Raw genomic sequence first — 26,220 nt, 5'->3', positions numbered from 1 at the left:
TGCTTTTCTTATGTTATCATATAGAGGGCAGTGAATCAGTATATGCTCCAGGTCATCTGTAACTTTGCAGTTATTGCATAGGGGAGATTTATTGTGAAATTTTGATTGGTATGTACCCTGGGTGCCATGGTTTGTGATAAATTGATTCAAGTAGAAATTTCCATAAATTTTACGATAATTTATCTTCGGTATTAGATGGTAGGCATGGTTTTGATCATCATCCCACATATTTTGCCAAAGATTCTTATTTCGTTCGAACATCGATAACTTTACTGATCTTTTTGGTTTCTGACAAAACTACATTATATCCATTTCTATATTTGTGCTTCATTGATGCTAATTTTTGCTTTATTTATCCCTTCTGAACATTCAATCGCTAAACTGCGGGGTGGTATTTTCTGTTGCATGAGAATTTTTAACAGATACTTTAGCATTTCTATTTCAAATCTATTCTCTCTCCAAGTCACAGATTTTTTTAAAATTAGATTTTTAGTCTATATAAAACTTTAAAAACGTTGCATAAAGCAGGGAGTTGCATAAATGTTGCGTCATACGCAGCCAGATGAGCTTCCCGATAATGATATAAGTAATAATATAAATTATTTTTACCGGAAAGTAATGTAATTTCCGTGCTATTGATATTTGTTTTCAAGATTTTATTTTTAATCAGTTAAGTATTCACCCTCGTTAGTAACAACCTTTTAATGCCGGATCGAAAATGAATTGAAATGGATTGAAAAAAAATGAATTGGTTTTTAAGACTAACGAATATTTTATGCGCGGAAAGGACACTACTTCCTGGTCCACCTAATATAATAATATATATAATAATCCTGACCATATGCCTTAACTCCCCAAAAGTTCGTCACAACATTTACGCAAATCCCTGCTATAAGGAGTTGAATTCGGGCGACTCAGGCAAATATGCCCATACGCCGAGGAATTTGACGACTCGACGTTACGAAAGAACCCGCAAAGTATTTGAGGTCAAGCAGAAGGTGGATTCTCAGGCACAAGGCCCCGAGTCACGCTCCAAAAAGAGCACCTCAAGTCGTGCTGGATGGCAAAGGAGGCAAGGAAGGGAAACACGCTGCGCGATGAGGCTGGGTAAAATCCCTGCTGTAAATAAAAAAAAATTTAACTTGTACATTTCGACTAAAAAATGCCATTTTTAAAAACAAATTTGTAGTTTTAGAAGCAATTCTAATTTCGGATTTGAAATTCCCGCGTGAATCATGTGAATCAGGAAAGATCAAGTATTTGTATAGATGCAACGAAAAATTTCTTCCCCTGTGTTATAATTGATTCTTACTGCACTATCTGTCCTAAAGCAACGTTGGTCCACCTAATATGGTGTCCCTGAAAGAGTGACCAACAAATATGCCCTTCAAATACACGTATTGACGAAAGGTCATTCTCCAGTCGGGCGTTGGAAAAAAATTTATAAAATTGATTCTTCACTTTGATGTGTCTGTGTATTTTTTTAAAATTTATATCTTAATTTCTTAATATAAAAGTAAATTTTTCTTACATATTTCCCTGTCTTCAAATAATTTGTGTACGACAAGGTTTTCGGGATTAAAGTATTATTTGCATTTACTCAATAATTGCGTAATCTATAAGGAAATTATTTATATGCAATTTGCCTTATTTTTATCCACTTCTCAATTTTTTAAAAAAATTAGATTTAAAGCAGTTTGACAAATTTTTCAATGCTTTATTTTTGAAAAAAAATCTACTTGAAATAAAAAGTAAATACAGCATTAGTTGTCGTAAAATTCATAGAAAATATTCATCTTTTATAACTTTATTGCAAAGATATACATTGTTGTATAATACTACCTTAAGCATATGAATTCTTTTTCATCTTGTTTTGTGTCTCGAAGTTATTCTTAAAGAACAAGATTTGCACTTTAAAATTATGAGTTAAATTTATTTAATTTAATAAATATACTGGCATTAAATTTTTTTCACAATATGAGCTTAGTAAAACAAAAAGTGTATGTTTATAATTAATACACGTATCCTTAATATTTTACATGTTCTCGAGTAATTAATTTAACCAATGATTTTTCCTAAAATGTTTACAAAGCTTAAGATCACTTAATGTTACAAAGCTTAAGATCACTTAAGGACTATATAATACATTAAATAATCTATCAAGATCTCTTACATGAAAATTTAATTGTTAATCAAAACTCAATCGAAATTCATTTCTTTGGAGAACGCATAATAAAACACATGTATGCATGAGACATACATACATCGAACATACATGTGTGGGAGATTCCTATAAGTGAGCGAAAAAAAGGACCACCCTGAAAAATGTTTCATCGAATTTCCTAAACTCGTTCTTAATGGTCCCAGGTCCTGTCTCAAGTATGCTAATTAACTAGTACAGGCGATATTTTAAGTTACGAAATCAGGCACAGAAATATACTTGCTCTGAACAAACAAACCTTTTTTTCTTATGCATTCGGATTCCCAGTTCTCTAAATAGGGTGGGCAAATCACTACCTGGAAAAGAGGATCCTAATAGTTTGAGCAAAGAAAGCGGTCAAAGCAAGTTTGCAACTCTTAATTTTAATGTTACATTTCACATCGCGACAACTTTTTAAGCAAATCAAAAAAATTTGCGCAAAATTTGAAAATTTTTATGCCTACCGAACATTTTACGTAAAAAATATTTTTTTTAATTATTTTTAGTTTTTATTAATTTATTTAATATTCGTGGAAAGAAATTTGACTTTCAAGCTACACAATGATATATGACTGGTGATATAAGACCATACATTCCTAAAGACTTTCGTTGGAGTATTTTTCAGACTTTTCATGGCTTATCTCAATCTGAAGGAAGAGTAACTTCAGACCTCACCAGGAAGAGATTCGTATGGAAATCCATATCCAAAGACATGAAGCTTTGGTGCAAGACTTGCCTCTCATGCCAAAAATCTAAAGTTGGACGTCACACGAAATTTCCTCTCGGAGAATATGGACTTCCTAGCGCCAGATTTTCGCATGTTCATATAGACATCGTGGGTCTTCTACCACCATCAAGAGATTACAGGTACATACTTACATGTATTGACCGTTTTTCTAGGTGACCTGAGGCATTTCCAAGGCAGAATCAGACAGCTGACACAGTTGCAGAAACGTTCTTTGCTGGTTGGATAGCTAGATTCCAGAGAATGGATAGCGTTCAGAGGCTGTATAGCGTTCCAGAGAATGTCACAACTGATCAAGGTCGTCAGTTCGAATCTGAACCTTTTTCTTCGTTGACTAAGTTTATAGGAAACACAGAAAACCAGGACAGTAGCTTACAATCCAAAGTGTAATGGAACTATCGAAAGGTTTCATAGAAGCCTGAAAAATGCAATTAAGTGCCATCCAACTGAGCTCTGGAAGTTTTACCAACAGTGTCACTCATTCCACAATTGGTTAAATTGGTTAAATTCTACAACAGTGTCAACAGTTCGAAATCGTGGTGCCACACGTCCAATCTTCATCAGTAAAGATCTGCAGACTTGTAGCCACGTTTTTGTCAGAATAGACAGTGGCCGACGTCCTTTGGAACAGCCCTATAAAGGCCCATTTAAAGTAATTTCACGAATTAACAAACTTTTTGTTTTATATCTTAAAGGAGAGAAATCTAGTGTTTCTACCGGCAGATTAAAACCAGCCTATTTTCTATCTGATGAAGTTGCAGACTCTACCAATCAGTGTCTCATGGTAAGGCCAGAAGTAGCCACTAGGTTTTGATTTGAGATGCTGCAAATTAAGTAAACGTTTCTGCCTGCAATTGAGTTTTCAATTCCTGTTTCCCTACCGTTTGAGTTGACCATTGCAGCTCAATCACGCTTTGAGCTACAATGGCTACGTATCATCATCACGGACGTGGCTGAAAGTGGTTGACCGAAAGGTCCGTGCGGCGATACTTCAGTGAGCTGACGACGCATGGATTTCGCCACCAACATGTTTAAAAAGCTACAACAACAGGAAGGAGCAACTAGAGCAATATATTTCCAACACTCAAAAGAGTCTGAAAATTGCCATGGAAATTGGTGAGGAACCACCACTCATCGCGGAGCTTGTGCTTGCTGCCCTGAAGCAGAAAAAGAAAGACCTGTTTCCTGAGGACATAATTAAACTACCAGTGCATCCCACGCCAGAGTCAAATAAGCCTGAAATGCCGACTACATCAGCTGATGACACAGCCATGGAAATTAACGATAAAGGCCAACGATAGGAACAGACGCTGGAAGTGTCGACCTATGACCCAGAAAGCATTACCAAAAATATCACAGAACCTCCTGCAAAAAAAGGAAAAAGAGGAGGAGAAAACAAATTAATGTAAAAAAACTGATGATAATTATTTAATTACGACTACTAATAGCTGCTCTTCATCACCACTAGATACCGCCACTTTCTGACAACTATCTGAAACCAAAGCAGATTCCGACATATCTCCACCCAAGGAGGATTCCAATGAAGCTGCAGTCCCTCCCACAACTCCAGTAAAAGTGCTACCAATCAAGTATATAAAAGCTCTAATCCGTGAACTTCCAGTTGGTTTCTATACAGGTTATATCTCCCATGTATTGGGAAATTAGACATCGAAACACAAAACGTAATACAGTTTAAGAGAAGAGTTGACGAGGCACCTTCTACACGTATGAAATGCGCCTCCAAACATCGATCATACGAGTGCCACAAGGATATCCACTCACAGCCTAAGTGTTGCTACTGTGGAGAAACCCACACTGCTAACTACACGGGGTACAAATCCCGTCCCTGCAGGAGGGATCCTCGTGCCATTCCATCCACAACAACTGGACTAGCTCACAGATTGGTAACAATAGTAAAAGAACTACAAGAACTCTTAAAAAATGAAGAAGTGCAGAAGATCATGGGTGAGACCACTCTTGTACAGTAACATTTTATTGCCTAAATTTGGACTTTTCGTTATAAATCAGAACTCTAATTCGTATTACCATTACTACGCTGCTTAATATAACAAATATAGAAAATAATTCAGTTCAATAAAATTAAAGTTGTTTACACTAGATGGCGTCACTAAGGTTTGGCAAAATTTCTGAAATATATTCCTGATTATACATTACGACTTATGTTTATATTTTTATCAACATGTTCAATTTTATTAAATGCTCAATATCAATTTCACTATTCATATATCTATGACAATTAATGTATATTTCTCTAATCAAGTTTGTTTATAATGACGAATGTATATTTCTCCAATTATGGTTGTTTATAATGACTAATGTATTTCTCTAATCATGTTTGTATATAATGACTAATGTATATTGCTCCAATCATGCTTGTATATAATGACTAAATTCAAATTGATTGTAATTTTTAAAACTATAAAATGTTTTTAATTTATCAAGCAAAGAGCTTGACCTCTAGAATTAGCTACCACAATGTTGCTAAACAAAATGTCTTTAATCCAACTGTATATATATTTTCATGATGTATGGGATAGGGGCCGCTGCGTGGACCAGGTGCCCAGTTTTTCGTAAATAAGGAAAGAAAGACTACTACTACTCAGTGTGTTATACACTTTAGTATTTTAATTTATTTTAAGTTAGTCACTTAGTTTTGTGACTGTATCTTTTTCCGGAAAATAAATCTTTTATTTTAATCTTCTGATTTTTATCATGTCGTCTTTTTTCCCCGCAAATGTGAGAACGTCTTACCGTACAATACGTTTTAAAATAGGCATCAAATGAAGGATTAATTAGATTAAGAGATGGCACTTGATCAATTCTTAGAACTCCGATGGATCTCAATTCTTTTTAGCAATAAAGTTGTTCGATTGATGCCTTGATTCATTCATCTAAAATTGCAGATTTGTGCATCATTAGATTTTTTTAAATTTAATTTTATTACAGTTTAAACTGATAAAAGTAATGCTAAAATAACTCTTTTAATGAGAATTTCTCAAAAAAAAAGAATTCGATAAAATAAAAAAAATAAGAAGAAACTCCAGACAATTGATTTGCTACCTTTCAAACACTGCTGATTGCAGGATTGTTTGATTTACTATAATTTTGTCAGAAATGAATTAAGAATCTTAAATACTGTAAACTTTGTATCTCAAAATATATTTGGGTGACGTTTTTGCATTTTACATGGTAAGAGTGGACAAAATATCCAAAATCAGTTTGTTTGCGAAAATTAACTAAAGAAAGCAACCATATTTAGAATTTTTTTTCCTACCTCTTTGACAATTGAGTTAGGTCTAAAGGCATCTCAAACTTATCTGTGAATGATTGATTGCAGTAAATTATCACTCCATTCAAAATACATAAAATATACAGATTAAGAAAATAATATTACAGAACATATAAATTAAGAGGTTTTATTTAACAACTATTTTTACTCATTCTATTTCAAGAAGGAGTCATTCAACTCTCTTTTACGGCAATAAAATTTTGTTACAAAATACTCAAAAACATTTCATACAAATAATTTCTAACTGAAACATTAAAGCAGAAATATGATACCATCAGCATTCATTTTAAGTATCGTTGATGATTCGTGTAATAGTCCAAAAAGTAAACATTCACGAAAGTAAACAATCATAAAAGTAAACATTCCTGATTTTAACTAATCATAATTTACAATCATAAAAGTAAGCATTCCTGATTTTAACTAATCATAATTTATGATAATATTACTCGTAAAAAATTTTATTTTTGTGATCATAATAATAATCATAATTTATGTCACTATAACCATTGCTGGCATAATGACAGCAAGAGAGAAATATATGAAGTTTCCTACAACTGGTATTCAACTTCAGTTTCAATAATGAATTTAAGGTGACAAATAATTATGATTGTCGTCAGTTTAATTAGTAAAAAACTACCATTAATATTCCTTGAGTTTAAAATTTATTATTTAAAAGTGAATGTGGGTAAGTTAGGGAAATAGAATTTTTAAATTAATTGGGAAAAACTTCTATTTAAGAATGAAATGGATTGAATTCGTTTAATTTAAGTCATCCGTTTTAACCATTCAGAGTGACTTCACTGACTCCGTTTTACAGAACTCGCCCATTTCTTAAAAATCCATTCATTTCACTTTTCTCCGTAAAATCTGGATATTGAAAGTAATTGAGTTTCTGAGAAGATAATAGAATAGCTTGATAGTGTTGTATTTTCATAAAAGAAATGTATACCTTTAAGTATAAGTTTTACGTATTATTTTATAATTGCTTATTAATATGTCCTATATGAATTAATTTCAAATAAAAGAATGAAATATTACATCCCAAGTAATGAATTGTTTTTAGTCTGATTTTACATAGTTTTTGTTATAAAAGTTAACAAATAAAAGTAAAAGAGTTATTCCGAATGGTATGACAATAATAAAAATGGGTTCCAATTCTTCACATCCAAGAGCAATAGTCGAAAATATGAAAGTAAGTCCCACGATGAACTGACCCTGAAATATCAAAAACAGAAGCCATTTATTACATATTTAAAATAATTAATAAATTTAAATAATTGGTCAATAAAGAATATTTAAAACGTATCAACCTTTTTCCAAAATGGGAAATTTAGGATGAAGATTTTAATCTGTCAGCAAATTACAATTGCGATGCCATTTTCAGTCAAAAGCTCTAAGTGGTAGTTGCGAAATGATGGCGGACGGTAAAAAGTTATAACTAACTTGTCCTATCTTTTAACGCTGTTTTTGGAAATCCAGTCAGCAAGGGAAATAAAAAAGCCATAGCTAACCACCTTACACTTGAAGAAATGCGAGGATTTTAAACTACATATGTAATCTTACTGTAAAGAATTATCTGGGCTTTGGAGAGTTATAAAGCTTTTTTTTTTAACTTTTTTTGGGCAACATTTTTCCACTTACATGAAAATTATCAATATCTCTGCATACTCTGAGTTTATGCAAATTTTTATGAGCCCAGGTAATTGGAGTTAGTTCTTAAATATTAAAAAATTAGACCACAAACGCTTTTCACTCTTGGAAAACTGTGACTATTCTCCATATTGGCGTTATACGCCAATTTTCAAAATAAGCACGTAGACAACGCTAGCTTTAAATAGGCTAAACTTGACCAAACAATCTTGAGTAACAGTTACAAACTCACAGCAGTTTCAAAAATAGCATATAATTCGCATTTCATATTACGACGGAGCCTTCGAAAAACAGCCTTAAACAAGCGTTCTCAGATTAAGCACACAAAGACGGTTAATACCGAAACTTGATTTTAAAAACAGTTAGGGAAGAGGGCAATGGTAGTAATTTCGTTAGATTGCCCGATATATTTTGCTCGAATCATGTCGAAATCAATCGTGTTAAAATAAGACAGGCACAGTTGAAGTCTGAGTTCTCTACCTACTTGAAAAGTTATCGAAGTTTGAATAGAAGATTATTCTTATTCGTTGATAATGGGACGGCATAGGTTCTGAATGTAGAAGTCAGAAAATGATTAAACTCATAGTATAGAGATAAGGTTGCTTGAAATACCCTGAACACGAATGAAACTCGTCAAGCATAAAGTCAAGCATAAAGTCAAGCATTAAAGTCAAGCATAATTGTGAATTTATAAATTTGAAATCTTTTGCTGGTCGCGAAGTGCTCGCAATTTCGATGAGCGATGACACTAAGTTCTGTTTGTTGCAATTAAGAAACATGTATAGTCATCAGACATAGAACCCCAGATTTAATTTCATTACTTCTAGTCGAAATTTCCTTGATCAATAAATTTGGCGATATTATGGCGATAAATGATGCTTGTAACGGTCAGGAAACGATTGACACAGTTAGTTTTATCCAGCCGAGTGCACCAGTTAAAACATGAGCGTTCCACCTAATCATTTTGTGGTCTAAATTTTTATAGGTGATAATAAGTGTTTATCTGTATTAGGAACAACAGATTTGAGTGATCGAAACTTTAATTGCAAGATTCCTTCGTCACGCACCCGAAAGAGAGTTCATAAAAACGTATTTCAATCAAAAGTGGTTTTTAATGACCCACTTTCAATTAATATTTCGTAATTTAACTTTGAAAGTGTTTTCAGAAAGCATGCTATATTAATAATCTATCCATAATGCAGATTACGATAATATAATTCATCTCATATTTTCATACTAACTTTTACATGCATATCTAAACACCACTTTGTAGCGGGACGTTCTAGAAACAAAAAGAATCACATTTGTTCAAAATAATATAGTGCAGAAAAATTTGATGAGAAATGTAAATGAGAACGTGCATTCACGATCCTTGCTCATTGGACAGATAAATCGCGTGGTATGATCTTGTTGACTAACATAAAGATCCAGATTTCTTTGGATGTCAGGAGAATAAATTTAATAAAGGTTTAAAAGGTGTTCCTTAACAGCAATATATTACTGTACTCTTAGTTTAACGATGTTTACCTTTAATGTTTATTTAAAATCCTTCCTTAATATTTAGTACTTATAATTCTTTTATTATCCTTTCTTTGCATTGCTATTATTACATTTTTGATTTTGATTAATGTTCCTAACGAAAAGCTTTAAACTAAAAACCGTGATGATTTATTAAAATACTACGATACTTCCTCATTGCGCAATATCTTACGATAAATATATTTAAATCGATATCTGAACGAATTAGCTGTTTCACAATTTATAAACGTTTTTATTTAATCTTTATGTAAAGCTCTGTCCGATATGAGGATCCAATTAAAACAATAAATACTAAATTATAAAGCATCAGTATATGAATGAGCTCTTCTGGCTTTTTCTGAATCATTTCTTTGACAGGAAACATTCAGCCAGTTTTTTTATAGCAACCAAAAATTAAATACAAATTAATGGATGAAGTTACTTCGGTAAACGATCAAATTGATGAAGGAAACTAACTCTGCGAAACCAAACCTGTTTTATTGCAAAAAATATCGAATCTTTTAATTGAGTAATTTTAAATTTTCATGGAAAACCAGAGCCCTCTGATCTATGCATTAAAAAAACTCTTAAAAATTTTTATATGAGATCTCCCCTTAACTGTCTATCAGCTATACTTACAACTTGAAGGAATGTCAAGTATTTCTTCCACCAAAGGAACTTTTGCATACGAGGTCCAAATGCTGCCAGCGTGTAGTAAGAATAAGTGCAAACGTGAATAAATGCATTGAGTGGCATTCCAAATGCTAAATACAATCCTACACAAAATGGACAAAAAGGTTATTTCATTTAACTTTGTTTTCTTTTTTATGACTGAAATTATTCCATAGTAATTAACCTTTAATATTTTTTACAATGTTCAGCACGTAAAATAAAAAACAGAATGCCCAAATGACTTTTGATTGAGTTGTTGGATTTTAACGTACTGATATTTGGTTTTAATGGTGGAAAACCTTAATTATGCTAATGAATCAGTGCTGATGATATTTTATGAAGCGAAATCAGACACGTGCTTTCTATCACTAAACCAAACATTTTTTGTTGAATGAACGAGTTTGAATTCCTCAAAACAGGAAGGCCTCATTCCATTATACGACATCTATTAGTTAAATCAGGAAGACAGTGGTTGTAAGTTTAGGTGTAAATTTTACTTATCGATTTCTCAGTGAAGTTAAATTTTCACATTTTTATTTTTCAGTGACAAATTGAATGATTCTCTCCTCAAGTTCTGGAATTTTTCATTTTAATAAGTAGCTTTAAATGATCCAAAGATTTGCATTACAGCAATAGTAAATTAAATTGTTTTACTAATAGTAAATTAAATAATAAAACGATAAGTTATTGACATCCCATTTATTTCTGCACATCCTTCGATGGACGACTTTCGCAATTATGTACGAAAGTGTTTTGTTTCGCTTAAAGTTTTCCCGACCTAAGTACTGAAATACTTAAATAGAGAATTATGATATCCAAACCTCAACCACATTCCTTACTAAACTGAACCAAATTTTCAAAATTACTGTCACTTCCTTAGTTTGAAGTGTGTTCATTTAAAGAAAGTACTTTTTAGTGTCTGATTTTGTATCTGTCGTTCGCATCATTGAATCCCTTATTGAAGACCCTTTAAATTGTATGTTCAATTATAATATTAAATCAAAAACAATTAAGGCTTTCCATTTTGTGTTTTAAGTGTTACGACAAATAAGGCAGCAATGTATGAGAGCATAATTTGATCGGATGAATGAATTTCGAGAGTTATCAAACTTCTTGATAAGAGTTATTGAATTATTGCTTTTAAGTTTCTTAAAATAGAAAGAGTAATACACGTTATATTGTAGTAATAAATTATTTTTGTCCATACTGTTAGTAATGTTTTAAGTAGTTGAGCGAGAAATTTAATTTTTTTGCATTATAGGAAAAATGCAAACACAAAAATGAAATACAAATAATAATTATATGCAAAAGCAATTAAAACACACAGAGAACGAAAATAATTCGAAAATTCCAATTCCTTTTACTGTGATATTGTCGCTGGTTTTTGCTCTGTTCGCTCTGTTATACAAAGCGGCAGGCCGTACACCAGGTGTCTCCTTAAGGATTCCATTTTTCTTGCCTAATAGAAGGGGATTTTTTTCTCGATGGAGTAGCTTACAACCTTTAAAGTTTGAATGGTAGTATAAAAGACGCATACCGTAAATAATATTCTCCTTTCTTTTAATTGAAATTTCGAACTTTAATAATGAATGATAATTTTTATACTTTACGCAACGAATATACACGTCCTGCGTACCGCAATAAAGATTTGTGTCCAAGCTGTATGTACGCGCTTAACTGGTGCAGCACATTATTTTCGGTTTTAAGGACACCTTTTTGTGATTTTGTCATATTCCAGAAATTGTTCGTCCTATTTAAAAATGTGAATTTGTGTGTCACGAAGCATCCAGGAATCGAAAAATGTACACACAAACAAATGCATAATATTTTAAATACATGAAAAGTGATCCTTACCACGATGTTTTAAATAAATTCCCAACCAACATAAAAAGACGACAGAACCATGATGAAAAACATGTAGGAATGAAATCTGTCGCCATTTTTTCCTCAAAACGAAAAACAACTACGAAATGAATAGAAAATTATAATCAATAATAGAGAAAAATATATATTTGTTGAACATAATTTTTTTAAACAGAATCAAATCAAAATAATAATATAAAGGAAATAATAGTAAAAGAACGAATTTAATTTTCTCAAATAAGCTGTTGATGGGTTCAGACTAACTGTTGAAAGAGAAAAACAGCCCAGAAAAAAATTACAAAACGGTAAATAAGCTCCACTGTCATAATTAATTGAATTTGACATCCCATTCTATACGGGTCGTTCAGTCCTATTTTAAATGCAATTGAATAATTATTCAAATGAAATTAACCTTTTATTTGCGGCTGGTACAGCATATGGACCACATGTGATGGTAAAACATGATACACCGTAAGCAAGGGGTTAAATAGTGTTCTTTAAATTTATGATAATGAGAGGATTACTTAAAAGCTTACGCAATAAAACTTTTTACATCATTGTAACTGCAATAATAATATATGTTATGCTTAAAGTAATGATTGAGAATCTGGTTAATAATAGCTGACGGTTATTAAGATTAACCGAATAATTTCATTGACTATAGCATATAGACTACATCAATTAGTCTCTCAGGTGATTAACCTAGTGATAAATCAAAAAACTTATCAGAAGAGGTGAGCTTTTTTTCAATACAATGCAATTTTTAGAAAAAAAGCATTCGTTGGAAAAGCATTATTTGCATGCTATTATCATATCAAAATACAATAAACTAGGAGGCTTCGCCCGCTGCTCGCTGCGCTTGCCAGCATTCGGAACTGCTTTCGCAGTTCATTTCGGATTGCTTTGCAATCCGATGCTCGCTTTACTCGCTCATTGGATACGTTCTCAACGTCTAGCTTTTGTATACTTTTTTGAACACTGAAGTTCCTAAAACTTTTCACTGTAGAAAATTCTAAACCTGTTCATTTCAATATTAATTTGAAATTGCAAACAGTTCACCTATTTTTCTTAATCGCATTATTCTAAATTTCAGTTGTTGAGAAAAGTGACTGTTGTAAGTTTTGTTTTAAAGTCCTTCCCACCAAAGGGCTAAAACCATGTGTTGTAAGACAGTATGAAATAGTACTGAACGCCGGAAGTAAAGCATCGGCTTCGATGAAGATAATTATGTGAGAAATGTTTCGATAATTCGATGAGAATTCACCTGATTAGACATATGATTCTCACTACGTGCTCTTGCGCGCCAAAGCCTATCAATTAAAAATGAAAACAGTTGCCAACGCGTGAAAAGAAATATCATCGGTTTTATTGATACATACGTATTAGCGTTTTATATAATATAGATAGACAGATGTGATGTTTACGTGTGCTTAAGTATTTAACTGTTCTAATCATGTAGTTAAAATTTATTGAAGCGTGAAAAGTTTTTTTCCCATGAACTTTGAAAAACCCTTGTAAATTAGTTATTTTCAACGAAAAATACTATTTACGAATTACAAATTAATATTTCATTTCATTAAATTCGAGCACAGCGGCCTAATCGAAACGGTCGTTTAGTTCATTTAATTGTTCATGTGGTGCTCTTTTTCAATAGTTATTTTTAGTCCGTCTTTTTCGGTCCTTATTTTTCGGTGCTCTTTGTTTTCTTTTCTTTAATTTATTCATTTATTTATTTTGTTTATCATTGCTCAACTCAGCAGAATATATTTCGAAACATCCATCATACAAATCTCTAAAAAAGTCTCAGAACCAAAGACTAAAAAAACTATTATAATATTTTTATGATTTAATTTAATATTATGCAGATCTCCCATCCTTTTAGGTGCATAAGCAATATTTTTAACGACTCCTTTGCGAGTACATTTGTTTTTATTAAAGTTAGGTTTTTTTTTATCCAAACCTCAAAATGTTGCTCTATTCATAAAATTTGTTTTTGTAATTTTTCAGTACAATCAGAATTTTATACTTGAATCAGTGTACGGAATTAAACACATTTATGCTAAATTTTTGAATAATAAAGGCGAATAATATCACACAAATACATATTCGAAAGTTGCAAATACTTCAAAACAATAAAAGCTCTTTAAAATGGGACAATGTAAAAAAAAGTGTATTTCAAAGGCAAAACGGATGGTCACTACTTAGTGGCTTTCCACTACTCTAAGAAAGAAGGATAGGAGTAGTGAAACTCTAAGAATGTTCTACTTGGTGAAAAGTAACCATTTTTGTTACACATTATCACTAAAATTTATAATTACAATAAGATATGATAGAAATAATATTAATGTTTACAATACGATATAAAAGAAGAATCATTAATTCTGGATGCAAATATATAATATTTGTTAAAACAAAATTAGTTTGTTAACCAAAGATAAACACAGCACAGAGAGAATATTAATATGAATTCGAACAATGTTTAACAAAGCCGTAGGGGGACAAAAATTAAATATTATAAAATTATTGAATACAGTTAACAGTCAGTTTTTCGTAAACCTTTTTATGTGAGCATAATTGTCTTTCATATACAACGAAAAAAATGCATTTATTTTTTATAACAGTTTACTTACTTGTTCCTGTGAAATAGTCAGCATCATACGAGGAAAAATCAAACTGAAATCTTCTCTAATTCGATTGTAAACCACGAATATAGATCATCTGAAGGGTTCACAAACATACGCCAAAACTGATGGAAAAAACTCAAGAATGGAGAAAATTTATCCGAATTTCGAGTAAAGTTTATCATATATTGGAGTTAAGATTTAACTACACCTTATTAAGTATGTATGAAAATACAATTCGTTATTATTTTGAAATAACACACGTGTTTTAGAGTTTTTTAACACCCTATTTGGATAGGTATTACACCCCAGAGCGTCATATGTTCAGGTAAAAGAATAGAAACATGATTTAAACATACTCACTGTATCAAGAAAATCAACATATTTACTAAGATAGAACCACCAACCATACTTGAATATGTACTGAAAATAAAATAGAACTTTTTAAACATGCATTATTTAATTAAATTCAGATATTACGTTAATATTAGTAAAAAATATTTTTAAAAAGAATTTAACCAAACGCAACAGTAAATATACCTACCATTTCACTTAGCTTACAAAGGGTATCTCAAAATTTACTCACGATTTGAAATAAATAGAAAACATTTTTTTTTTCAATTACAGATTATTTCTTTTTTTACTGAAAAATGAGCAAACATGGAATAGGTGTACGTATAGAATCGAGCAAAAGACCTCCGCGGCTTTGTTGCTCACTCTTTTATTGAAATTTTGCAATTTTTTTGATTAAATGCTGCTGAATTTCGTTGAAGAAGCAGTCTTGAATCTCCTCCTCTTTCAATGCACGGGTAATTCGCTGACTTACACCTTTTACTACAAATAATCCCATAAAATAACATCAAAAGGTGTTAAATCACGTGATCTAAGGAATCAATTCTAATCACCGAATCAAGAGAGTTCATGTTTTCTTACATGTAAGAACTGTTTCACGGTCTTCCAACAATGAAAATGCTTTGATTTCAATTGCAATGATGTATTTTCACTAACACTGAACTATCAGCTGCCCATTTTCTTATTATCTTTTTTTTTTGGTGGCCAGCAATTAATTTGTTTCAACCATTGCGTAAATTTTCCCTTCATCTTAAGATTCAAATACCTCAAATACACTGCCTTCATGACATACCTGTGATTCATTTTTTATTTCCTTTTCAGTGATATTTTTATAGTTGTTTTTAATGATCTAGCCACTGAACTAACTATTTCCTTTTTATCAGCCTTGCTGCACCTAGGAATTTGCATTTAATATATTATTTTTACTCTTATATATTTCTTCATTATTTTCCTTATTTCAATGTTAATACTTATTTATACTTATTAATGTAGTGTTGTACTTTTACGAATTCATATATTAAACTTTCTCGCTGATGTTGTATTATTCGTCAGAACACCGTTATCTGATCGAAAGAACGTCTCAAAACAATATTACTCGGCTCCGTACATTATTGGATCGATTCATAGTAAACAAGATTCTACCCTAATTACGCAGTGAATGGGCACTTTGTTCATCCTGCCAGATATATAGAAACTTGTTTCGAAAGGGTTATCAAAATAAATATCGATACTGTTACCTCAGAAGGTTATACTTGACGTGACAAAACGGACCCAAAAAATAATAATTATTTTTTAAAAGAACTTTCTTCAGTTGACAATACAGAAAGGGTAGCTATCAAAAATGTTTTATCTTTGAAATAGAGTCGGACCCTGATTTAACGAATTCATAAGGACCGAAAATACTATTCGCTAAATCAGGGATAATTCGTAATATCGGAAGGCAAAATTAAAAATAAAATTTGACTCATCTTATAAAAAATTCGATCTCTAATAAGCAAATCTTACACTTTTTATTCAGAAACTTAAAGTACAACGAATGATTACACCCTGATTCATTTGAATTTTTAAAGTATTTCGTGAATAAGGTTTGCTTATTTGCTTGATTTCTTACTTTAAAAAGTTCTTTTTCGGCATCATGAAGAGAAGAAAATACTCTTGATGCATTAGGTAAGTTTTCTCTGTTTCCAAACCGTGCAAAAGCATCAGAAAAAGCAACAATTCTCACTGGAGATTTATTGTCATCGACCCACTGTGTAAAGAGTCGCTATTCATTGTTTCCTATACATTTTACTTCATGCACTTCATGAAATTCGTTAAATCATGAAGTTCGGTAAATAGGGGTTCGCTAAACCGGGGCTCGACTGTAGTTCAAAAAAGAATTCTTTGGACCGGAAGAAAATACATTTCTCACTCATTTTCTGTCTTTCGATAATTTATAAAAAATATTTGAATGTTAACCCAATTACCTTTATGTGATAATCAATATCATAGGAATCTCTAGACCAGCACATCATGTAGAGGCGAGGGTAAACATGTGTTCCAATCTGAAAACAAATGAACCGAATTAATGCAATGAAATAAACAAAAATTCAGTTAGAACAACTCCCTTCGCCTTAAAATTTAGTAAGTTAAAAAGAAAATTATATGTTTGGAGCGCTTAAGAGCAGGCACCCGCTCTCAAAACTCACTAGACGTAAATAAACTTGGAAGAAAAAGATTTGAAAAATGAAAGTAAGCGTTGTTAATTGAAAAAAAAACGACAAATAAATTAAAGCTGAAGCAATGAATGAATAATGAAAACAAAAAATCGCTGTAGGGTAAACCAACCAATGAAGGAACACAACCCAGTGAATGAACACTTGATAAATATTTCTTAAAATTAAGATTTTAAACCTTTTTACTTAGATTGATTGGTAACAGTAGCTTGCTACCTAACAATAGGAAGTCATGTCAGTTAGTATCTGTTCAGCACCTTGTTTCTGTGACAAAATTATAAGGTCATTGTTTGTAGTTATTCGTTTAAAGTGAAATTAATTGCATATAATAGTTCTATTTTTCTCACTGTGAAAAAAAGAATTCGAAATAGGGTTATTAAAGTTACGTTTTATTTATTTTAAGCATCATAGCACTAAGCAAGATTAGGGGGTGTTTATTCACTGGATTACCAAACGATGAAAAACAAATGAATGAACAAGTGTTCCTTTACTAGGATTTTTCCAAGTTAATGAAAATTAAAGAAAAAATTTAATTTTCTTGTACCTTTAGTCATATTACACATCAAAATTATGTTAAAAATACAAAAAACAACTTCTAACCAGTGAAGGAACATGCCTGTTCCTTAACTGGGAATAGATTTCCCAATGAATGAACAGTAGGTGGGAAATATGATTTTACATGGCTCTAAGCTAATTAGTAGTTCTGCGATATAGAAGATACCTGAAATTCTGTTAAATGTTGCATGAATAATTCCTAAAATAATTTCATTTCAAAATGTTAATTTAATTGCTAAATTTATGGAAAGAATTATAATCATAATTTATTTATAATTTATCTTTATAAATGGAGTGGTTAGTTCCATCATACGTTAGACACCTTAATAAACTATGCTTACCAATCAAAAACTGAAATATAATAATCAAAGCCTAAATAAAACATTTCTTTGCTGGCCATTGTACTAAAAATTAGCTAAATTATTATCCTAATGCAGTCTTTAACGTCATGACGGAAACGGGTAGGAAACATTCATTTAAAGACAGCCATCCAGATGAAACATGGGTGAAGCTTTTTTTAAGTCAACATCCACTGATAACTCAGTGCAATGCGAAGATAATTTCAAAAGGCAAAACTCCTTTCTTAAACTGAGAATAATATTCGAGAGTGGTTAAAAGAACCTAAGAGGAATCTTAAGGAGGGAAGTAGCCTTGCCATCCTTTCAGAATGTGATCGCATCTAAACTGCTGTTTGTAGAAAATGCAACACCATGAAAGAATCATCAGAATCAAATGAAATTTAATGCAGAAACGACTTGTACTGATACAAATAAATGATGAAATTTTCAAAACAAAAGAAACAAATTAAGCGTCCGAAATCAGTATTTGGTGCAGCCACCACGCGCTGCAATAAGTGCTGCTATACGACGTGGCATGGAGTCAAACAGATGTTGAATATCTGCTTGAGGAAGAGAATTCCATATCGCTTGTATGCGCAACCAAAGTTCGTCTTTGGAAACTGCAGGACGCGGATCACGAGTGAGACGCCGACCAACCATATCCCACACGTGCTCAATAGGCGACATATCCGGCGAATAAGCAGGCCAAGGAAGAAGTTGCATGCGTTGTGCTGAACAGAAGTCTCTAACAGTCCGCGCAACATGTGGGCGTGCATTATCCTGCTGAAAGATAGCTCCAGGGATGCCTTGAAGGAAAGGAACGACTTCGGGCTGTAGCACTTCACGGACGTATCTGTTGCTATTGAGATTACCCTCAATTCGTATCAAATTGGATCGTCCATGATACGAAATCGCACCCCAGACCATAACTCCGGGTGTTCGACCACTATGTCGTTCAATAATACACTCAGGAAGGCAGCGTTGACCGGCATAACGTCTAACACGAACACGGCCATCATGGGTCCACAAATTGAAGCGTGATTCATCTGAAAAGACAACTTGGTGCCAATCAGCTCGCCAGTCTCTGTGCTCAAGAGCCCACTGCCGACGCAGCCGTCGATGATCCGCCGTGAGGGGAATCATGTATAATGGCACCCTTGCACGCAATCCACGGCGCAGCAGACGACGACGAATTGACGAAGCCGACAATTGTACACCTGTAGCAGTAGACCAATGTGCTGCCAGCTGCCTGGAGGAAGCTGTGCGATCATTCACCGCCATGCGGAGCAGGTGTCGATCATCGCGCTCTGACGTCACCTTCTGTCGTCCAGTGCCTGTTTTTCGAGTTGTTCGGTGCTCGTCGGTCCACTGCTTCCAAACTCGCATCACTGTGGAACTGTTCCGCTGCATACGAGCTGCTATTGCGCGATAGGAAAATCCTCCTTCTCGAAGGCCGATTATCCTCCCTAGTTCAAACTCCGTAAGTTGCTTGAATTTCTTATTCTTCCGTCGTGGAGGCATACTCAGGTCTCACTAAACGTTTGCCACTAACAAATAATCATAGACTATTTTCAACGTCCCGCTACAGCACTTTATTTATACGCTTTCAGCATCAATTCAGAGGGCGCTGCGCGCGCCACGCACGCGCGATGGCTCTGAAACTTTATTAATTTGCATAATATCCTATAATTGACATTTGCTGCGAATTTCATTTGATTCTGATGATTCCTTCATGGTGTTGCATTTTCTACAAACAGCAGTTTACAATGCGAACGAAACAGGAAATTAGTACTGCCCTTAAACGGGAAAAATCTTTTGCCCCCAAAATTATAAGGATTTATATTCTATAGTTCCTAGGAATGAAAAGAAAGAACAACAGTCTTGGCCAACATTTCAGCTAGTAGAAAAATTACCTCCATTGGTAGTTTTTTCTTACTGAAGAATTCCACGAGGTACTACAGAATCAGTTCCTGCTATATATTTCATTGAAAAAAGGGATTAATGAAGTGAAACGATGACAACATTTTACGAATATATTGCAAATGCTTCTTTCTACCCATTGGCAAATTGAAAATGCCATCAAATTCCCTATTTTGCTTCTTCTGGATGGGCATCAATCTCACATCAATTTGAAACTGAGCAAGTTTTATTTATCAAAACAAATTCTCTGGTTTAGCTTTCAACCTAATTCTACTAGTGTGTTCCCGTCTTGTGAAGTAGACGTATTTCGAGCTTTGAAAACTTAAATGAAACTTCCGCTTGATCTTGAAAAAAAGGAGTCGTAAAACAATATGTAGAGGCAATATTGCACCCATTTTCAAGACGCTTTTTCGGCATCAACTGATGAAGTTGAAATGTTTTTATAAAATGTGGTATTTTTCCATTTGATGTTGAAAACGTTGACTTTAACAAATGCATGCAAGAGAGACACAATGAACTAATGAGTAAGAAATTTCGATAAACGATAACTTCGAGTAACGATTCATTATTTCTTCGGAAGCTTGAGAATGAAATATCACAAGATATGTTGCAAATTTTTAAAGGAACATTGACAGAAGAGTCTAATCTTCTAAATATCCAATAGCCTTTGCTTTTCTAAATGTGGAAGAATTTAATGCAAAAAGAACATTTGGTTAAGTCAGACTTTGACACCGAAGCTGAAACAACTAACATTGATAATGAATGTATCTTAAAAACTGATTTTAACATAAGTCCTGTTGAGGCATCGTTAGTTGCAAAAACAATTCATTCCATTAGTAATCAAAGTCTGTAAATTTTAAGTAGGGGTGAAGACCCACTAGATATATAAGTGAATGACAGATGGATTTTCCTCAAAATTCAAAACACCTTTTCCCATCAATTATCCAGTGAGAAATTCGAGAAATAGTACTAAAAAATCAAGAAAATTCAAAAATACATTTACATTGGCCAAATATAAGAATAAAAGAGGAAGATCAAATCAAAATAAAGAGAAATAAATTGCCTTTTGCATTAACTTCAGAAAAAGGACGAAAATTTAATGAGACTGAAAGAGCTGAAAAAAAATTAAAACAAGAAAATGGGATGAAGAGAAGAAAAAAATACTTAACAAGTTTAAAAAAAAGCTTCAAAAAATATGGGGGAAAAGATTTTTTTTAAAAAACGCGATAAAATAATAGTAATAAAATATCATCGGATTACACAATGAATAAACATTCATGATTCAGACTCGACTATTAAAGTGTAAGAAAGAAAATTAAGAACATTTTTTATTCAGTTATTCAATCCCATTTTACTTTCCATTTCATGACTGAAAAAAAAGCAAAATTTTCCACGTTAACTGTGGTTAGATGTTATAATTCCAAGAAAAAATCCTTGTTCTTAGACATTTGTATGGCCAATGAATTCCTAAAGAGCATCAAAATTCTCAAAATTAAGTGTTTATTCACTGGTAAGAACTGTTCCTTCAGTTGATCATCTTACTACTTATTATATGAACCACCAAAAGCTTAAAACAATATTATGTAAGTTCTCTAATTTTTTTTTACATAATTCGGCAGTTAATAACAAATATGTCGGCTCTGCCATTTAGCAAAAATCACAAATTTTTAAATTTTTATGATTTTTTTAAAAGAAGCTAAGCTTAAGTGTTCCTTCACTGGTTAGTTTACCCTAGGTTAGGGATACCACGGCAGCCAAACGAGGCAGATAAGCCAGTCACGGTTTTTTCATGTTTTGTTTTTCGATTGGCAACTGTGCGTTTTCTTTCTTTCTCTTTAAATCTGTTTTGCATTCTTCATTCACATCTGGAGAGTTTTGAGAATGTCCGATTTTTGAGGGCTCGAAAAATGGGGATTTTCTTTAACCTTAATAATTTATTGAAAATAATGAAATTTTCAAGTTTACTTTTTCGCTTCAGTTTTTTGAAATTATTCATTTTGGACGAAAATTAGAGATTCAGTTTATCAAATCAAGTATAGTGACAAAAATAAAGTTAAAACCTGAGTTACTTTTAAACTTATCATCGGATTTTCACTGACTAAAATTCAATTTTCTTGATATAAGACAACCCTTTTGAAATTTGTTACTGAAAATTAAACACAAAAAACGTATTTTCACTGAATCTAATAGAGAGTGCGTGAAAAAGAAATCATCTGTTATAATTTGTTCTACGAGAATTCATATTATTCAAATTAAAGTACTCAAATGAAAATTGTGGCAACTTTCTCAGTTTTTTAAAATAGTATTCAAGGACTTATTACACTATAATAAGTATTACATTTTATACGAATGTTCATCAAATTCACATCAAATTGTGACTTACAAAAAAAAAAAAATTCTGTTCAACAAGAATTGATAGTGAAAGTAAACAAAGCGGCGTGCTACTTGGCGCAATACCGTTGTCTGCTTGGAGCCGGAATAATGACAAATAGCGCCTATCAGTCAAGCAAAAACTCTTATTTCTTAGAGGGTTGTTTGTTTCGCCGTGGTGTCTTTTTGCAGGTGTTTCATGAGCAATATGGAAAATAAAGTGATGAATTTAAATCCTCTTTAAAAACGGCAGAATAAATCTTACATAAGTAAAGCTGAGAGGGAAATAATATTGAACATTTATAAAGCAGAAGTGCATTCAAAACCAGATGTTCCAATCATTGATGTGGCTGACCATGCGGCTTCTGCATCGGGAGTTAGCACAGCGTCTGTTAACAGAATTATTAAAGAATATAAAAGGGAAGGTATATTTCATTCACCGAAGAGGACTAAATCTTGTAAAACTTTTTTGGATGACATTGACGATTTCGAAAAAAATGCTGTAAGAAGAAGAGTTCATGATTTTTTCCACGGTAACGAAATTCCGACAATAAGCAAAGTTCTCAAAGCTATGAACGATGATTCTGATTTACCAAACTTTAAAAGAACGACATTTTATTCCCCGTCAAAAAAAATTAGGCTTCAAACATCAAAACCGAGGACGGAACAGCTCACTCATTGAAAAAGAAGAAATAATTTTGTGGAGGAGAAGATATTTAAGAACAATTAACAGAATGAGATCAGAAGGAAGAAAAATTTATTATATGGATGAGACATGGTTAAATGCTGGAGATAGGCAAGACAAAGTGTGGAATAATCCGTCCATTATCTCGTCAAAACAAGCATTTTTATCTGGTCTGTCTACAGGATTAAAATCACCTTCTAGCAAAGGTGAGAGATTTATTATTACGCACATTGGTAGCGATGCAGGATTTTTAAAAGAGGGACTTCTACTTTTTAAATCGAACAAAAACAAGGATTACCATAAGGATATGAATGCAGCGTGTTTTGAAGAATGGTTCGAGAAAATTCTACCCTTTCTAGAGCTGAACTCTGTCATTGTGATGGACAATGCACCATATCACTTTCGTAATGAAGAAAAAATTCCTATCACGTCATCGATGAAGCAAGTAATTAAAGACTGGCTGAAATCTAAAAACATTGTTAGTCATGAAGAAGGTATGCTAAAAACAGAACAGCTGGAAATAGTGAAGGCTCATAAGCACAGATTTGACAAATTCGCGGTGGATGATCCCGCTAGACCTAATAATCTAATGATTTTAAGGCTTCCCCTATCACGCTGAATTGAATCCAATTGAGCTGATTAGGGCCCAAATGAAAGGTTCGGTGGCCAAAGAAAACAAAACTTTCAAGTTATTGGAAGTGAAAGGATTGTGCATGAGAAGTTTAAATGAAATTGGTGTTGAAAAGTGGAAAAATTGCATTGAGCATACTCAGAAAATCGAAAAAGAGATGTGGGATTTGGACGAAGCCATCGAAAACACTGTTCTCTAGTAATTCTCTAGTAATAAATATCAATTTCAACGACGAGAATTCTACAAGTTCTGAGAGTGAATCCTGAGATAAGTGCCTAGTTTCATTTTTACTTTTTAAAACCACTCTGGCAGAGAGTTTTTACAGATGACTCTTTCGATCCGGATCAACCAAATGCTGGAGCTTGTGGAACCAAATGCTGGATGCTTGATATCTTTTGTAATATCTTCTCCTTTGGTGCCCCAGTGGGTGCCAATAGATCTGCTTTTGACGGGGAAGTTGTTGCTATCCGTATTGCTCTCGAACAGCTTTTTTGTTTTATTGAGTCTTTTTCAAAGGCGGTTATCCTTTCAGACTCGAAAGTGGCGTTTTGCTTGATTGAATCTATGCATTGCCCTTCCCATTGCGACGTTCTAAAATGTCAGGATGCGATATGTAAATTCCACCAATTTGGTAAAACTGTAGCCCTACAATGGATTCCCGGGCACTGTGATATAGCAGGAAATGAGAGGGCTCATGTTTTGGCAAAGAGAGGCACAAGAATTCTCCAGGCTCTTAGCAGCCCAGTCCCCTTTTCAACTTTAAAAAGAATTGTCAGATCAAAAATCAATGGGGATTTCCATGACCAATTATCAGAAAGGGTAAAAACTAAAGTGTGGAGAGATCTTCGACAGAACACCATTCCAGACTGGCCTCGCCACAAAGCGGTGGCTCAGTTTCGACTATATACCGGACATGACTGCCTAGCCGCGCACCTGTTTCGTTTAGGGCTGGCAACTGATCCCTATTGTTATCTATGTAAGAGCCAAGCTGTTTTGGATGACCGCCACATCCTGTGCTGCAGGGCCCCCCACGGGTCGTGGTCTACCGAGCGATATTGGGAAGTAAGAGCGCTCCTGAGGAAATGACCTTTTACTTTCTTGTTCTGTTTTTGCTTTTTAACATGCCAATTCACTTCTGCCATTTGAAATAAATAAAAATTTTACTTTTTAATAATATAATTAATTGTTATTATCAATGATTAATTCATCGTTAAGATAGTAATTCTTGAAAATTTGTTTTTTTCGTTCAAATTCAAATGTTACGCAAAATTAAATAGTTTTCACACTTTATTCTATTTTCAAAAACCTATTGAGTTCGAGGTTTACAAACTGCTTTTTTTTATAGGTTAAGTGGTTATATTTTTCTTAACAAAAGATTTTGTGAGACATATAAAAAAGTCCCAGGTTTCTTTTAGTGTAATTATTTTCGTAATACTTCCCTTAGAAAAATAAAGATAACTGTTTAAAAATACAAATAAATTCAGTTCTTTCAAATATATATTTTAAATCAATCTTTGAAACATAAAACTATTTTAAATATTATTTAACTTTTAATAAATTTAAAAAAAAAATTGTAATTATGAAAATAAAGAGTATTTTTTTAACATATTTTTTCAATTCTATACGACTTTTACGATGGAATTATAAAAGTTATGTTTTGCATAGATATTTATGCAAAATATAATAAAACTAATTTAATTTAAACTTAAAAAAGAGGAAATACATTAAAACTATTCTCAAAATAAAATTAGGTGTTCACTGAAACAATTGAAAACGTATTTTCATGTAAATATTTTAATTTTGCACTTTCTTATCTAATTTTATGGTATCAAAAATCGAATATTGTTTTCGTTTTTCTATAAAAGCGAATGCTCTGTCGATCAAACGAAATAGCCAATTCAGCGAAGCAAACGTTGGCGATCAAACAGCAACCCTTTGTTTACCTCCACTATTAATTTTCGTTGAACAGACTATATAGTATTGTCTCTATTTTATAGTATAGTACTCTATGTAAGTACTTTGCAAGTTTTCGGAATTTCCGTGTTCGATATACTACGTAAATCTCTCGAATTATAATAAATTCCTGCTTACTTTGTATGCGATGAAAGCATTTATTAGAACGATGCACGCATTGTATGTGATCAATATCTTGTTCAGTTTGAATGGCTTCCGGCCTCTCATGAGTCGGGGACCCACGTATGTCACGAATACCACATAGCCACACACTATGGATATTATAGTGTAGAAGCTCCCAATCCTTTCGAGGTTATCTGGATCTATAGCGTTAAATAAAAAGACTGTTATTCAACTCACTGATACAGACAATGAATAAAAAAATAACTTTTGGTCTAATGATGGGATATCCACGTCCTAGGACTCTGTCGTAATGGTTCGAAAGGGGGTGATCTTTATATGCTAATTAATTAATTGCAAATGATATTTTAAGTTACGAAATCAGGTACAAAAGGTTACTTTCGCTAAATAAACATTCGGATTTCTGATCCAGAATCTGGGAAATAGGGTCCAAAGAGGAGTGCAAGTTTGAACCCCTTAATTTCAATATTTGCGTATTTTG

At 32.8% G+C, this 26,220-nt stretch overlaps 2 protein-coding genes across 3 annotated transcripts in view; both read right to left on the bottom strand.

The window, feature by feature from the left end:
* Nucleotides 1-26,220, bottom strand: part of LOC107442150 (very long chain fatty acid elongase 4) — a 99,306-nt gene that overhangs the window by 66,570 nt on the left and 6,516 nt on the right. The window lies entirely within an intron of this gene.
* On the bottom strand, nucleotides 6,369-25,943 carry LOC147803184 (very long chain fatty acid elongase 4-like). Its single transcript, XM_087153555.1, has 6 exons — nucleotides 25,737-25,943; nucleotides 16,898-16,975; nucleotides 14,943-15,002; nucleotides 11,950-12,058; nucleotides 10,063-10,199; nucleotides 6,369-7,470 (listed from the first exon to the last, which is right to left on the bottom strand). The coding sequence occupies exons 1-6, from the start codon at nucleotides 25,824-25,826 to the stop codon at nucleotides 7,315-7,317; spliced, it is 630 nt and encodes a 209-aa protein (XP_087009681.1). The 5' UTR covers nucleotides 25,827-25,943; the 3' UTR covers nucleotides 6,369-7,314.

This window comes from Parasteatoda tepidariorum, chromosome 10, assembly GCF_982258835.1.
Source record: "Parasteatoda tepidariorum strain Cologne lab strain chromosome 10, Ptep-v5.0, whole genome shotgun sequence".
Classification (NCBI taxonomy): domain Eukaryota; kingdom Metazoa; phylum Arthropoda; class Arachnida; order Araneae; family Theridiidae; genus Parasteatoda; species Parasteatoda tepidariorum.
The sequence above is the reverse complement of the archived record's forward strand: the minus strand, read 5'-3'. Positions and strand labels throughout refer to the sequence as shown.

What these genes read in the sequence shown, in the direction of transcription:
- LOC147803184 (XM_087153555.1), bottom strand. Translation starts at nt 25,826, where the DNA reads ATGAGAGGCCGGAAGCCATTCAAACTGAACAAGATATTGATCACATAC. An exon ending in ATATTGATTATCACATAAAG is followed by an intron (nt 15,003 to 16,897) that starts GTAATTGGGTTA and finishes TTTTATTTTCAG; the next exon opens with TACATATTCAAGTATGGTTG. An exon ending in ACTTGACATTCCTTCAAGTT is followed by an intron (nt 7,471 to 10,062) that starts GTAAGTATAGCT and finishes TTGATATTTCAG; the next exon opens with GGTCAGTTCATCGTGGGACT.